Source organism: Sciurus vulgaris, assembly GCF_902686455.1.
Source record: "Sciurus vulgaris genome assembly, chromosome: 16".
Classification (NCBI taxonomy): domain Eukaryota; kingdom Metazoa; phylum Chordata; class Mammalia; order Rodentia; family Sciuridae; genus Sciurus; species Sciurus vulgaris.
This window is the reverse complement of record NC_136477.1, coordinates 16,025,271-16,037,658: the sequence shown is the minus strand read 5'-3', so window position 1 is coordinate 16,037,658 and position 12,388 is coordinate 16,025,271. Positions and strand designations below refer to the sequence as shown.

Here is a 12,388-nt window from a genome sequence, read left to right as displayed (position 1 = left end):
ACTAAAGCTTTTTCTTATCCATCCTGCTGTTTAAGAGTTTGGTGGAACAAAGCCTCGCCTCTATTTCATGTGAGGCCCAAGGTAGTTAAGAGACTTACTGGGTGCAGGCAGTCATCAGAGGCAGAGGTGACTCAGACCCGAGTCCCCAGGGCCTGGCTCAGAGCTGTTCACTCTCATCCCTCCAGAAGTGAGCACTCCCCTGAGGATTTGGAACTGAGGAGGCAGAAATATTTATAAAACACGCCCATGCCCTTCAGAGCTTGCATTCACTTGGGAAAATAAACACTATATGTAAAAAAAGATGCCAAAAGGAAAAAAAAAAGTCACTGATGAGCACAATCAATTCATGACTAGTACATTTCCTTCAGGTAGTGCATTTTCTGGAGCATTCTACTCAAAATTATTTTGCATCAAGGTCTTCATAGTAAATCACACCTTTAGAATTCCAGTCCAAAAAGGCTTTTTCAGAGGACACAATCTGTTCCTTTTAAAGGACAACTTTCTTGTACTTTTCACATTCCCAGCCTTTTTGTTCAGTGCAAATACTTTTACATGGGTCAACTAAAGGCCTTTGCACATCTCTTCTGTCCCATGTTTCTCTCCGTGCTATGTTCATTTATATGTATATACTAAACAAAATGACTGCAGGCATCCTCAAATGCTTTTCATTAATACAAGTTCTCTCCACTGTTCATGTCTGATAAAAAATTTAAGAAAGAAGTCTTATCACAGTCTTTGGTCAGGGTTACTTTCTCATGAGTTCTTTCATCTATGAGAACATAGCTGGACTGAATGAAAGCTTTCCCACAGTGCTTATATGCATGGGATTTTTCTCCAGTATGTGTTTTTTCATGTATTTTTTCATGTATTTTAATATAACTGGAAGAACTAAAGCCTTTTCCACACTGCTTACAAACATAGGGTTTCTCTCCAGTGTGAGTTCTTTGATGTCTGAGAACATGACTGGACCGACTGAATGCTTTTCCACACTCCTTACATATGTAAGGTTTCTCTCCAGAACGTGTTCTTTCACGTCTTTTAATGTAACGGGAAGAACTAAAGGCTTTTCTATACTCCTTGCGTATAGAGGGTTTCTCTCTAGTGTGAGTTCTTTCGTGATTTTGAAGAGAAAAGGAAGAACTAAAGGCTTTCCCACACTGCATACATACATAGGGCTTCTCTCCAGTGTGAGTTCTTTCATGTTTTCGAAAAGAACTAGAGTAACTAAAGGCTTTCCCACACTGTTTACAGACATAGGGTTTTATTCCACTGTGAATTTTTGCATGGTCTCGAAAGGAACCAGAATAACCAAAGGATTTTCCACACTGTTGACATACATAGGGTTTCTCTCCAGTGTGAGTTCTTTCATGTAATTTAAGGGAACTGAAACAACTGAATGCTTTTCCACATTGTTCACAAGCATAAGGTTTCTCTCCAGTGTGAATTCTTTCATGTAATTTAAGGGAACTGAAACAAGTGAATGCTTTTCCACATTGTTCACATATGAAGGGTTTCTCTCCAGTGTGAGTTCTTTTATGCCTGTGACAGGAACTAGAGTCACTGAAGGCTTTCCCACAGTCCTTACACACGTAGGGTTTCTCGCCAGTGTGAGTTCTTTGATGTCTGATGATATGACTGGTTTGACTGAATGCTTTTCCACATTCCTTACACACATAGGATTTCTCTCCATTGTTTATTCCTTCACATATTTTAATATAACAGAAGGAACTAAAGGTTCTTCCAAACTCCTTGCAGATAGAGGGTTTCTCTCTAGTGTGAGTTTTTTCATGATATTTAAGGGAAAAAGAATAACTAAAGGCTTTGCCACAATGCATACATACATATGGTTTCTCTCCATTGTGAGTTCTTCCATGGGTTCGGAAGGAACTGGAATAACTAAAGCCCTTTCCACATTGCTTACATACGTAGGGTTTCTCTCCAGTGTGAATTGTTTCATGTAATTTAAGGGAACTGAGACAACTGAGTGATTTTCCACAGTGTTCACATACATAGGGCTTCTCTCCAGTGTGACTTCTTTCATGTACTTTAAGGGTACTGAAACAACTGAATGCTTTTCCACATAGTTCACAAACATAGGGTTTCTCTCCAGTGTGAGTTCTTTTATGTCTGTAAAAAGAACTAGAGTCACTGAAGGCTTTCCCACAATCTATACATACATAGGGTTTCTCTCCAGTGTGAGTTCTTCCATGTTTTCTGAGGGAACAGGGAAAATGAAAGGATTTGCCACATTGCTCACATACATAAGGTTTCTGTCTGTTGTGAGTTTGTTCATGTCTTCGCAAGTGACTCAAAGAAAAAAAGGCTTTTTCACATTGCTTACATCCATAGGGTTTCTTTCCATTGTGATTTTGCTCATGTCTTTCCAAGCTACTGAAACAACTAAAGGTTTTCCCACATTGCTGACATCCATAGGGTTTTCTGCTACTGTGAACCCTTTCATGGTATCGAAGAGTACTGTGATTAGTGAAGGCTATACCACATGGTGTACATATATATGGTTTCTCTCCAGTGTCAATCCTTTCATGTATTGGAAGGGAACTGGGACAAGTTAAAATTGTCCCACACTGCTTATATTCATGGTGTTCCACTCCAGTATGGGTCTTTCCATGCTTCTGCAAGCATTGGTAATAAATAACGGCCTTCTCATGTTGCTGATATTCATATGGTATATGTTCAGTGTGAGTCCTGAGGAGCACATTTGGTGATGAATCACCAATGAGGACTTCTCCACACAGAAAGCTTTCATATGGTTTTACACCAGAAAGACTTGTATTGTTCTCAATATAATCTGGAGTTTGACTGAAGATGTCTCCGTGTACACTACCTTCACAGAGTCTCCCCAACACTTGATTTCTGGAAAAAAATGAGAAGCACATTAGTAAGCTTTTGTTTCTTAATGGTTTATAAGGAGAAGCATTGGTTTGATGTCTTATAATTTTTGAACATGAAATGATACTACTATGCACTGTGGTATGGGTCAATGACAGATATCATTGAAGTAGGGGGTTTTTTGTTTTGTTTGTACTGGGGATTGAACCCAGGAGCTCTTACCACAGAGCTATATCCCCAGCCTTTTAAATTTTTTATTTTGAGACAGGGTCTCACTAAGTTCCTTAGGGCCTCACTCAATTCTGAGACTGACCTTGAAACTGTGATCCCACTGCCACAGCCTTCCTAGTTGCTGGGATTATAGGTGTATGCCCCTATACCAGGCAAACTAGTGATACAGTAATGTAAAAATCTTAATACTGTTCCTAAATAAACTATTTGGCCAATACTGAATATAATAATAAATATGGCATGGTTCAGTACTCCATATGTGAAATGGGGATCAAAAGCATTTGGATTTTGAAAATTTGCAAATAAATAAATATTCTGGGTGTTAGCCCAAACACAAAATTTACCTGAATATCATAAACACCTCGTACCCAAGTCCAGAGGAAATTTCATACAACATTTTTGATACTTCTGTGCATGGAACGAAATCTGTGCACATGGACCCATCAGAAAAGTGTCACATATGGCATTATACAAGTGTTTCACATGTGTCCAATGCTGGGATACTTTGAATTTCTGATTTTCTGATTAACAAAGCTAACCTGAATACAAGTTTAGAGAAAATTTCCTCAAATCAAATCAATTTAAAGGTGGGTTTATTTGCACTCTTATTTTTTTTTTTTTAAATTTCCTGTTATTACAACATTCTTGAGCAACATTGCTTTCCCCTATGAGTATAGATTACCTTAGATATCTCCCAGGATTTTTGTATGCATCTTCATTGGTCTGGTTGCTTCTTTCTTCTCCTAAGATGTAAACCCAGTATATCAGTATGAATTATTAAACACTACCAAAATATTATTACATTCTAGTTAGGTGCATCGTGTATTGTGACCACACAATTTATATTTGGTATACAAATATTTCTTTTACAAATACAAATATTCCTTTTACATAGTCCATATCATGTAGTAGCCTTGATAAGGAAGAAACACTTTTTTCCTGATAAAATAAATAAGAGAATGTCATCCTTACCTAGAGAGACCAGGCTCCTAAAGGTTTCCTGCATCACATCTTGGTAGAGCTTCTTCTGGGAGGAATCCAGCAAAGCCCACTCATCCAGGGTGAAGTTCACAGCCACATCCTCAAAGGTCACCAACTCCTAAATTATCCCACATATATTTCCAAGAGGAAAGGTAAGACTCAGTACCAGAGATGGGGACTCATTTCATTAAAAGTTGACATGATGTATTCCTCAACATTCACTTCATATCATCACACTCTTAATTCCCCATGTACACTCATATCTCTCACACAGCAATTCTGATGCTAGTCTGGAACTAACTGTTGACACAACAGCAGAACAGGAACACACATTGTGCTCCTGGGTCACATCAACATCTTGTTGTGCAGTGGGTCTGTAATGCCTCCCAGAACAAAGTCTTAATATTGACTGCACCTAAGACAGTAAGTGCCACCTGTCCAGAGACTGCAATATTCTTAGAAAGGCCTGAGGGAAATTTGACTTATGTTGGTATCTCAGAACTACTACTGGATGGACCTCACCAGCCTAACTGTAAAGAGGAGTTCAGTGTTCCCACAGAGTATATGCCAACTATGTGTTCTTATTCACAACCTGTTGTCCCTCTGAATGTTTTCAATATTCTGAAAGATCATCAGCCCTCCAAATACCCTCTGGATGAAGAAGCTCTAAGAAGCTGCTCTGACAGATTCAATTTAACACGACTTGTCACAACTTGTTTCTTAAGGACTAGAACACATCCTCTGGTATTGTACTAAGAGACAATCTTCGGAAGCTTCTACACTGTTTCTTTCCTTAAACACTAAATAAGCCTCATGAAGAATAATTCACTATGCTAATGGAAAAACATTAGTTTTTACCGGACAATGTCCAAGAAAATGAAATATGGGGAATGATAGTACATGGATACAGAAAGTTCAATGTCACCAAGGTGTCACCTCTCACATACATAAATAAAATTCTTAATTCCCAAAGCACACCTTTTAACTAGTCAGCAAAAACCACTTTCCTCAACTTAGTAGGTATAATAAATGCCCAACAATGTTCAGTCATTGGAACTAGAAATTAATAGCTTGTTTAATATACATAAAAAATTTTCATACTACACTATTCAGGATACTACATTTATCACAAATTAACAGATTAAAGAATACCAAGTTATGACAGCCCAGACTGTACACAAGAGTGACAGAAATCACAATCTCTTTAATACATAAGTCAGGGACAAACTGGGGTCTACTTGAAGTTTATACTGTATTCCTACCTACTTCATGAATGATAATCAAATTACACAATGAAATGGAAAAGTTAAAACTTGAATACTTTGAGAAGTCAGTAGCAAATAAATTTTGGATGAAATAATAATTATATAAAAAGAGATAAACCAGCCAGGCACAGTGGTGCACGCCTGCAACCCCAATGACTAAGGAGGCTGAGGCAGGAAGATGGCAAGTTCAAGACCAGCCTTACAACTTAGCAAGGCCCTAAGCTCCTGTCTCAAAATAAAAAGGGTTGGGGATGTGGCTCAGTGAGTGGTAAAGGACCCCTGGGTTCAATCCCTGGTACAAAAAAAAAGGGGGGTGAGGGAGGAAGGGAGGGAGGGTAGAAGAAAGAAAGGAAGGAAGGAAGGGAGGGAGGGAGGGAGGGAGGGAGGAACATAAGCCATTAAAAATGGATTGGGGATTTTAGTATATGAATATTAAGGCAAGTAAAAGGCAAGGAATGAACACATGATCAAAGAAGGCTCAAAATCATGAAACTCAAGAAGAAACTGCAAACTAAAACAAAAAACAGATTTGGTTGAGAAACAGCCTGACACAGTGGCCACTGCAACAGAAGAGGAAATAGTCTGCCCCGCCTCCTAACCTCAGGTAGTAGCATGTGTGAAACATTGAGGACTGTGAAGCACACACAATACCTTTTTCTGTACTTCCTTTAATACTCATGTATGGAAAATCCCAAGGAGACAATCCTTAAAAAAACTGCTGAGTGAAAAAACCACACTTGCTAAAAGATAGGAAAACTAGCCAAAGGATCAGAACTGTAGACATCTTTGAGGCAAGAGAGGAATGGGTCAGAGGACCACATGGAAACAATCCAGATTATGAATCTTTGCCCCCAATATTCCTCAAGTTATGAATCTTAAAGAGGATTCTGAGGATGTTTATATTGTTTGTGTTATTATATCTTACAACAAACTTTTTATTCTTTCTTTTTCTTATTTTTTTTTCTTTTGGTACTGGGGATTGAACCAAGGGGTTCTTTACTACTGAGCCCCATCCCCAGCGCTTTTTATTTTGAGACAAGATCTCTTCAAGTTGCTTAGGCTGACATCCAACTTACCATCCTCTCCCCTTAGCCTGCCCACCATGCTCGGCTATTCATTAATTTTAAATGTACTTCATGATGAATTATTTAAACAAAAAAATTAAATTTTGGCCAGTTATAGTGGCACAACACACCTGTAATCCTAGTTGAGTCAAAAGGCTGAGACAGGAGGATTACAAGTTCAAAGTCACCCTCAGCAATTTAGTGAGACCCTGCCCTAAAATGAAAAGTAAAAAAGGCCAGAGATGGAGCTCAGTGGTAAAGCACCCCGGGTTAGATCCCCAGTACCCTCCCCCACCAAAAAAAAAATTAAATTTAGGAAAGAACATACTTATTTCTATGCTTTACTTCCTTGAAACATGGCAACGTGAGTCAAAGTTCACATACTGGGAAGCAACAGAGAAGCACAGGTAAAAATCCCTTCACAGCCAGGAAGCAGAAGTTCAGTATATGCTGGCCATCAGACAGGAGACCAGGTTAGCAAATCAAAGCAAGAAAAGACAGACGCAGGAGGTAGTCAATACCTAGACATCCTACTTATGATGCAAACAGTTTTGGTCAGGTTTAGAAGTGTGGTTCTGGTGTTGACGTTGATGAGGAGAAAGAATACAAAAACCAAAGGACAAAGTCTCACTATTCATATAATTGAGGGCATAGGGAGAGTAGGATAAGCATCTCGAACAGGTAGCAAGTGCGTCAAGAGGGAAGGAATGAGTCCAGCCTGGGAGCTTTACAAGGGTTACTAACACAGAAATTATGATGGGAATTCACTCCAGTCACAGGTTTGAGTCGTTTCAAGCTTCTGGCAACACCAAAGGAGAGAGATGCCAGGCTTTTGATCACCTTATCTTGATGTGAGGAGCAAAGGGAGGGAGTGTTGAAGGCTAAATAGTGAATTTAAAATGAATATCAAGGGCTGGGGATATAGCTCAGTTGGTAGAGTTCTTGCCTCACAAGCACAAGGCCCTGGGTTCAATCCCCAGTACCAAAAAACAAACAAACAAAAAAAATTGAATATAAAAAATGGAGTCACATAGCAAGACACAGTGGCACACACTTGTGCTAACAGCAGCTTGGGAGGCTATAGCAAGAGGATCAGAAGTTCCAGGTCAGCCCTGGAAACTTAGTGAAATACCCATCTCAAAATAAAAATAAGGAGCCGGCATGGTGGCCCAAGTCTGAAATCCTGGCGGCTCTGGAGGCTGAGGCAAAAGGATCTCGAGTTCATAGTCAACCTGAGCAACGTAGTGAGGCCTTAAGCAACTCAGTGAGACCCTGTCTCTAATAAAAGAAAAAAAAAATAGCTGGGGATGTGCCTCCGTGGTTAAGTGCTCCTGAGTTCAATCCTCGGTATCAAACAAAAAGAGAGAGAGAGACAGACAGACAGAGAGAGAGAGAGAGAGATTGGTTATTATTCTCAGGGAAATGGATGGAACTTGAGAACATTATGTTAAGTGAAATAGGCCAAACTCAAAAGGTTAAGTGTGATATATTTTCTCATACATGGAAGCTAGAGAAGAAAAGGGAAAGGTGAGTGGGATCTCATGAAAAGGGAAGGGAGATCAGTAGAATACAGGAAATGGACCAGGGGAAAGATGAGGGAAGAAAAAGGGAAAATAATGAGGAATGATAGTGACCCAGTTAGAGTGTAGGCACGTACAAAACAAATCCCACCATTATGTATAACTACAATGCACCATTAAAAAAATGTGGGGGGCTGGGGAGATAGCTCAGTCGGTAGAGTGCTTGCCTTGTAAGCACAAGGCCCTGGGTTCGATCCCCAGTACCCAAAAAAAAAAAAAAAAAATGTGGAGGGCTGGGGCTGAGGCTCAGTGGCAGAGCGCTTGCCTAGCGTGTATGAGGCACCGGGTTCAATTCTTAGCACCACACACATACATAATAGCAAATAAAATAAAGGGACACTACCCATCTACAACTACAAAAAATATTTTTTTAAAAATGTGGAATCAGGTACAGAAGCATACACCTGTAATTCCAGTGACTTGGGAGGCTGAGGCAGCCTCAATAACTTAGCAAGGACCTAAGCAACTTAGCGAGACCCTGTCTCAAAATAAAAAATAAAGAGAGCTGGGATGTGTTCAGTAGTAAAGTACACCTGGGTTCAATCCCCAGAACCAAAACAAAATATCCACCCCCCCCAAACCTGGTTCTTTGGAAAGATCATCAAAATTGATTTTTTTTTTTTTTTTTTTTTTGGGTGCTGGGGATTGAACCCAGGGTCTTGTGCTTGCAAAGCAAGCACTCTACCAACTGAGCTATCTCCCCAGCCCCAAAACTGATGTTTTTATTAGCCTTAATTAGACACACAAATTACTAACCTTGGTAACAAAAGAGGTACATCCTACCTAATTGCCTGGATATTAAGTGGACCACTAAGAAATGATCTGAACAATTATATGCCCATAAATGTAATAAAATGAATCAACTCCTGGATAGAAATAATCTACACAACTTGCAAAAGTGATAAATAATGTATATTAGAGTGTAGAGCCAGGCACAGTGGCATACACCAATAATCCCAGTGACTAGGAGTCTGAGGCAGGAGGCTCTCAAGTTCAAGAACAGCTCAAGTATCAAAATAAAAAAATGTATCAAAATAAAAAAATAAAGAGCTGGAAATGCAGCACTGTTGTAAAATGTCCTGGGTTGCATCCCCAGTACTGCAAATTAGAAGAGTGTATTAAAGAAATTGAGAAAATATCAAATATAATCAAACAGAAAAGACCAGATCCACATGGTCTCACTGGTTTATTCCACTTAACATTTAATGAAAATATGACACCAATCATCTACAATCTTTTCCAGGAAATAGAAGAAGTAATAACACTACTTCATGCTATGAGGCCCATACTACCATGATATCAACATTAGAGACATTACGAGAAACAAAAACCACAGGAAAATATTTCTTAAAACATAGACAAGAGCAAATTCCATCAAGGTATAAACAAATATATGCACCTCAACCAACTATTTAAGTATGGAAACCTGATAAACATTTATAGTATAATCAATTCATGTAATGCATTTACAAGTTAAATATCAAAACTCCTAAAATCATGTTGAGACATACAAAGAAAACACCAGGCAAGAAAAGAAGGCCCTGAGATAGAAAATAAAGCTGTCTTGGTTCATAAGTGAAACTGTCTATGTAGGAAAACAAACAACAACAACAAAAAAACCCACAAAGTCAAACACCTTTTGGAATTAATAAGGGATTGTAGCAAGTTTCTACAATAGTAGCTAAATATGCAAGTATTCATCTTTTTGTTTCTTATCAACTATAAACTAAATAGGAAATGTTTTTAAAAATCACAACACTGTTTACATAGCAGGAAGAGAAAAAAGAGGTGGGTAGAAGATCTCCTAGGAGAAATCTCAAAAGGATACAATCCCATAGTGGTGCTCTTCAATGCCAAAATATAAAAAAATTACAGCATTGAAAATGTTAGCAAACCTTTCAAGAAACACACAAACATGAAAGGTCAGAAGATCATAAATTTATACAGACACAATTTCCTACTGAATTTCAGTTTGTCCATAATTTACAAAAAATTTTCCCATTCTGTAAAAAAAAAAAAAAAGTGCACTAACACTAGAGGACAAAATAACACTGTTGAAAACATCAAAAAATAAACCTGAAATAACCAAGTTCCAAAAGCAGTGGAAGAACCAAGGGAACTATCATCACACCAGCAATGGATGGAGGAAAAGATACAACAAAACAAGAGATAAATCTCATAGTGCTAGGTGCAGTGGCCCACACCTGTAATCCCAGCAGCTCAGGAGGCTGAGGCAGGAGGATCTTGAGTTTAAAGCCAGCCTCGGCAAAAGTGAGTTGCTAAGCAACTCAGTGAGATCCTGTCCCTAAATAAAACACAAAAATAGGGCTGAGGATGTGGCTCAGTGATCAAGTGCCCCAGTACAATCCCCAGTAACCTGCCCCCAAAAATCTCATAGTGATAGATGGTAAAGCAATAAGGAAGGTTCAAAAAATACAGCCTCTGGTCACCTAAAGATGCCTAGCTACATGAGATTATGGAAACACATTAGAAGAGATCATAGTCTGTTTATTCACCTGCACAGTGCTGCTATGTATCTTTATAATCTTAAATTCCTATAAACAAGTAATTCATTTCAGTAATTCTCTTTGCTTTCTCGCACCTCATTAAATCCATCTGTTCCCCAAGAAAATCACCATCTTATATCAATAAAATTCTTAAATGCTTAAGTCCACTGCCTTTTTTTTTAATATACTGGGGACTGAATCCACTGGTGCACTACCACTCAGCTACATCCCCAATCCTTTCCATGTTTTACTTTGAGACTGGCCTGATACTTGTGATCCTCTGGTTTCAACCTCCTGAGTCACTGGGGTTGCAGGCATACTCCAACATACTTAGCTCCACTGCTATTTTGAGGAAACAAGGTTCTACGAAGGAAACAAAAGGCAAGCAGCTCAGGGAAAGCAGCCTGCTTCACCCACAGTTCACAAGGGATCTACACTCAAGAGGGCAAACACATTCTGAAGCCTAGAGAACACTCTCACTGTGCAAATGAAGCCCAGGCATTATACTGTCAGAGTGAGTGAGGGAAACATGAGCATTCAGGAGCTGAATCCTGGGACCTCCACACAGGCTTCTTTCCACTTCTCCCAGTATGGAACAGCTCCCTCAAACACAGGTTCAATTCTAGTGAGCATTCACTCAAGAGTCATTTGAAGGTTCTGATCTCTGCTCTCTTTTCTGACACTAAATCTGTATTTACTGAATGCTAACCAATTCAATACCAAATGGGCATCAAACAATTAAATTCTGACATCACCCAAGCTTAATACAGACCCTGCAAGTTCAGGGCTCTGTCCCAGTACACTGACCCCAATGCAGATGTGAACACAAAGCAGGTAGGTGTTGCTTGTGTGGTCAATAGTTTCCATTTTGAAGTGATAGAGGGGTAGCATCCTGAGTCAATTCATGAACACAAATTCAGATACTGCCTAAAAGGGAATAAGAATAAGCACCCAGAGACACACCTACTGTTCAGGAAATTCCAAGGGTTTTGGGTTCTCTGTGTCAAAATCAGGGACAAGGACTAATTTTCTAAGATTCTGCTATACATCAAAATAAACTGAAATTCTCCAGCAGGCAGAACCCAAAGTTGTCTTTCTCCCAGACTGGACCTCTGGCAAAAATTACACTCTGACAAGACCAACTATGTAGATACAAAAAAGCTGAAGAGGTTGAATTTCACGCAACTGCTGAAATCCTGCAAATCAGTCATGATTAAAGAAATTCCACTATATAATGCTTTGTACTTTGGGGAGGCAGCTTAGTGCAAACCCTGATTTACGACAAAACCAGTCAGATTTCAAATTCCCACTGTTTGCCTCAAAAATAATCAACTCAAGTGATTAGTAGACAAAAAACTGTTAAGCAAACTTTTCCTTAGTGGTTTCTCCTTCCTCCAGGCCTGGGATTCTTGACCCTCGCCTCAACCAGAGCCAGCACGAAATCTCTTCTTTACTGTCACCCTAAGAACAAGGAAAATGTTGTGGCTCCTAGGAGCTTATGTTGCCATTTCCATCCTCCCCTCCACTTAGTCTCTACTCCCGTTTGCTCCTCCCAAGAAAGAAAAGCCCTTTTCTGCCTAACCACTGAGATGCTTGCAACCTTACAGTTGGGGCTTTCCCCTACTTCAATACTCCTTTCAAATCAAGTCATGTCCTCCTTTATTCAGCAGTTCCTTTTTAACAACCACGTCTGGAAACGGCCCAACAGCAACGACAGCCGAGGCACTGCGACCCCAAACCCGAGTCCGTGTGGACGCCCCTCCCCGGGGCTTGGCAACGGGAAGTCTCCGGAGACCGGGGGTTTCCTGTCCGGTCTCCCGACTCCCGCAGCCACCGCACAGCCTCGGGAGACGCGGGGCTGCGCTGCCCGCCCCGGCTCGGGACCCCTTAGAGGCGCCGCGCAAGGCCCA

The 12,388-nt window shown here is 39.9% G+C and overlaps 2 protein-coding genes and 1 long non-coding RNA gene across 3 annotated transcripts in view; 1 reads left to right on the top strand and 2 right to left on the bottom strand.

The window, feature by feature from the left end:
- LOC306646932 overlaps nt 1-12,388 on the top strand; it is a 332,017-nt gene that overhangs the window by 42,776 nt on the left and 276,853 nt on the right. The window lies entirely within an intron of this gene.
- Nucleotides 1-12,388, bottom strand: part of LOC306646927 (uncharacterized protein) — a 101,602-nt gene that overhangs the window by 88,428 nt on the left and 786 nt on the right. The window lies entirely within an intron of this gene.
- Nucleotides 126-11,828, bottom strand: LOC306646921 (uncharacterized protein). The gene is made up of 4 exons (XM_079115780.1): nt 11,286-11,828; nt 4,054-4,180; nt 3,764-3,824; nt 126-2,874 (listed from the first exon to the last, which is right to left on the bottom strand). The coding sequence occupies exons 1-4, from the start codon at nt 11,367-11,369 to the stop codon at nt 669-671; spliced, it is 2,478 nt and encodes an 825-aa protein (XP_078971906.1). The 5' UTR covers nt 11,370-11,828; the 3' UTR covers nt 126-668.

Excerpts from the sequence above, each read along its gene's own strand:
- LOC306646921 (XM_079115780.1), bottom strand. The coding sequence starts at position 11,369 with ATGCTACCCCTCTATCACTTCAAAATGGAAACTATTGACCACACAAGC. Across the intron at positions 3,825-4,053 it reads TAGGAGCCTGGTCTCTCTAG|GAGAAGAAAGAAGCAACCAG; the intron begins GTAAGGATGACA and ends TTTACATCTTAG. Across the intron at positions 2,875-3,763 it reads AATCCTGGGAGATATCTAAG|AAATCAAGTGTTGGGGAGAC; the intron begins GTAATCTATACT and ends ATTTTTTTCCAG.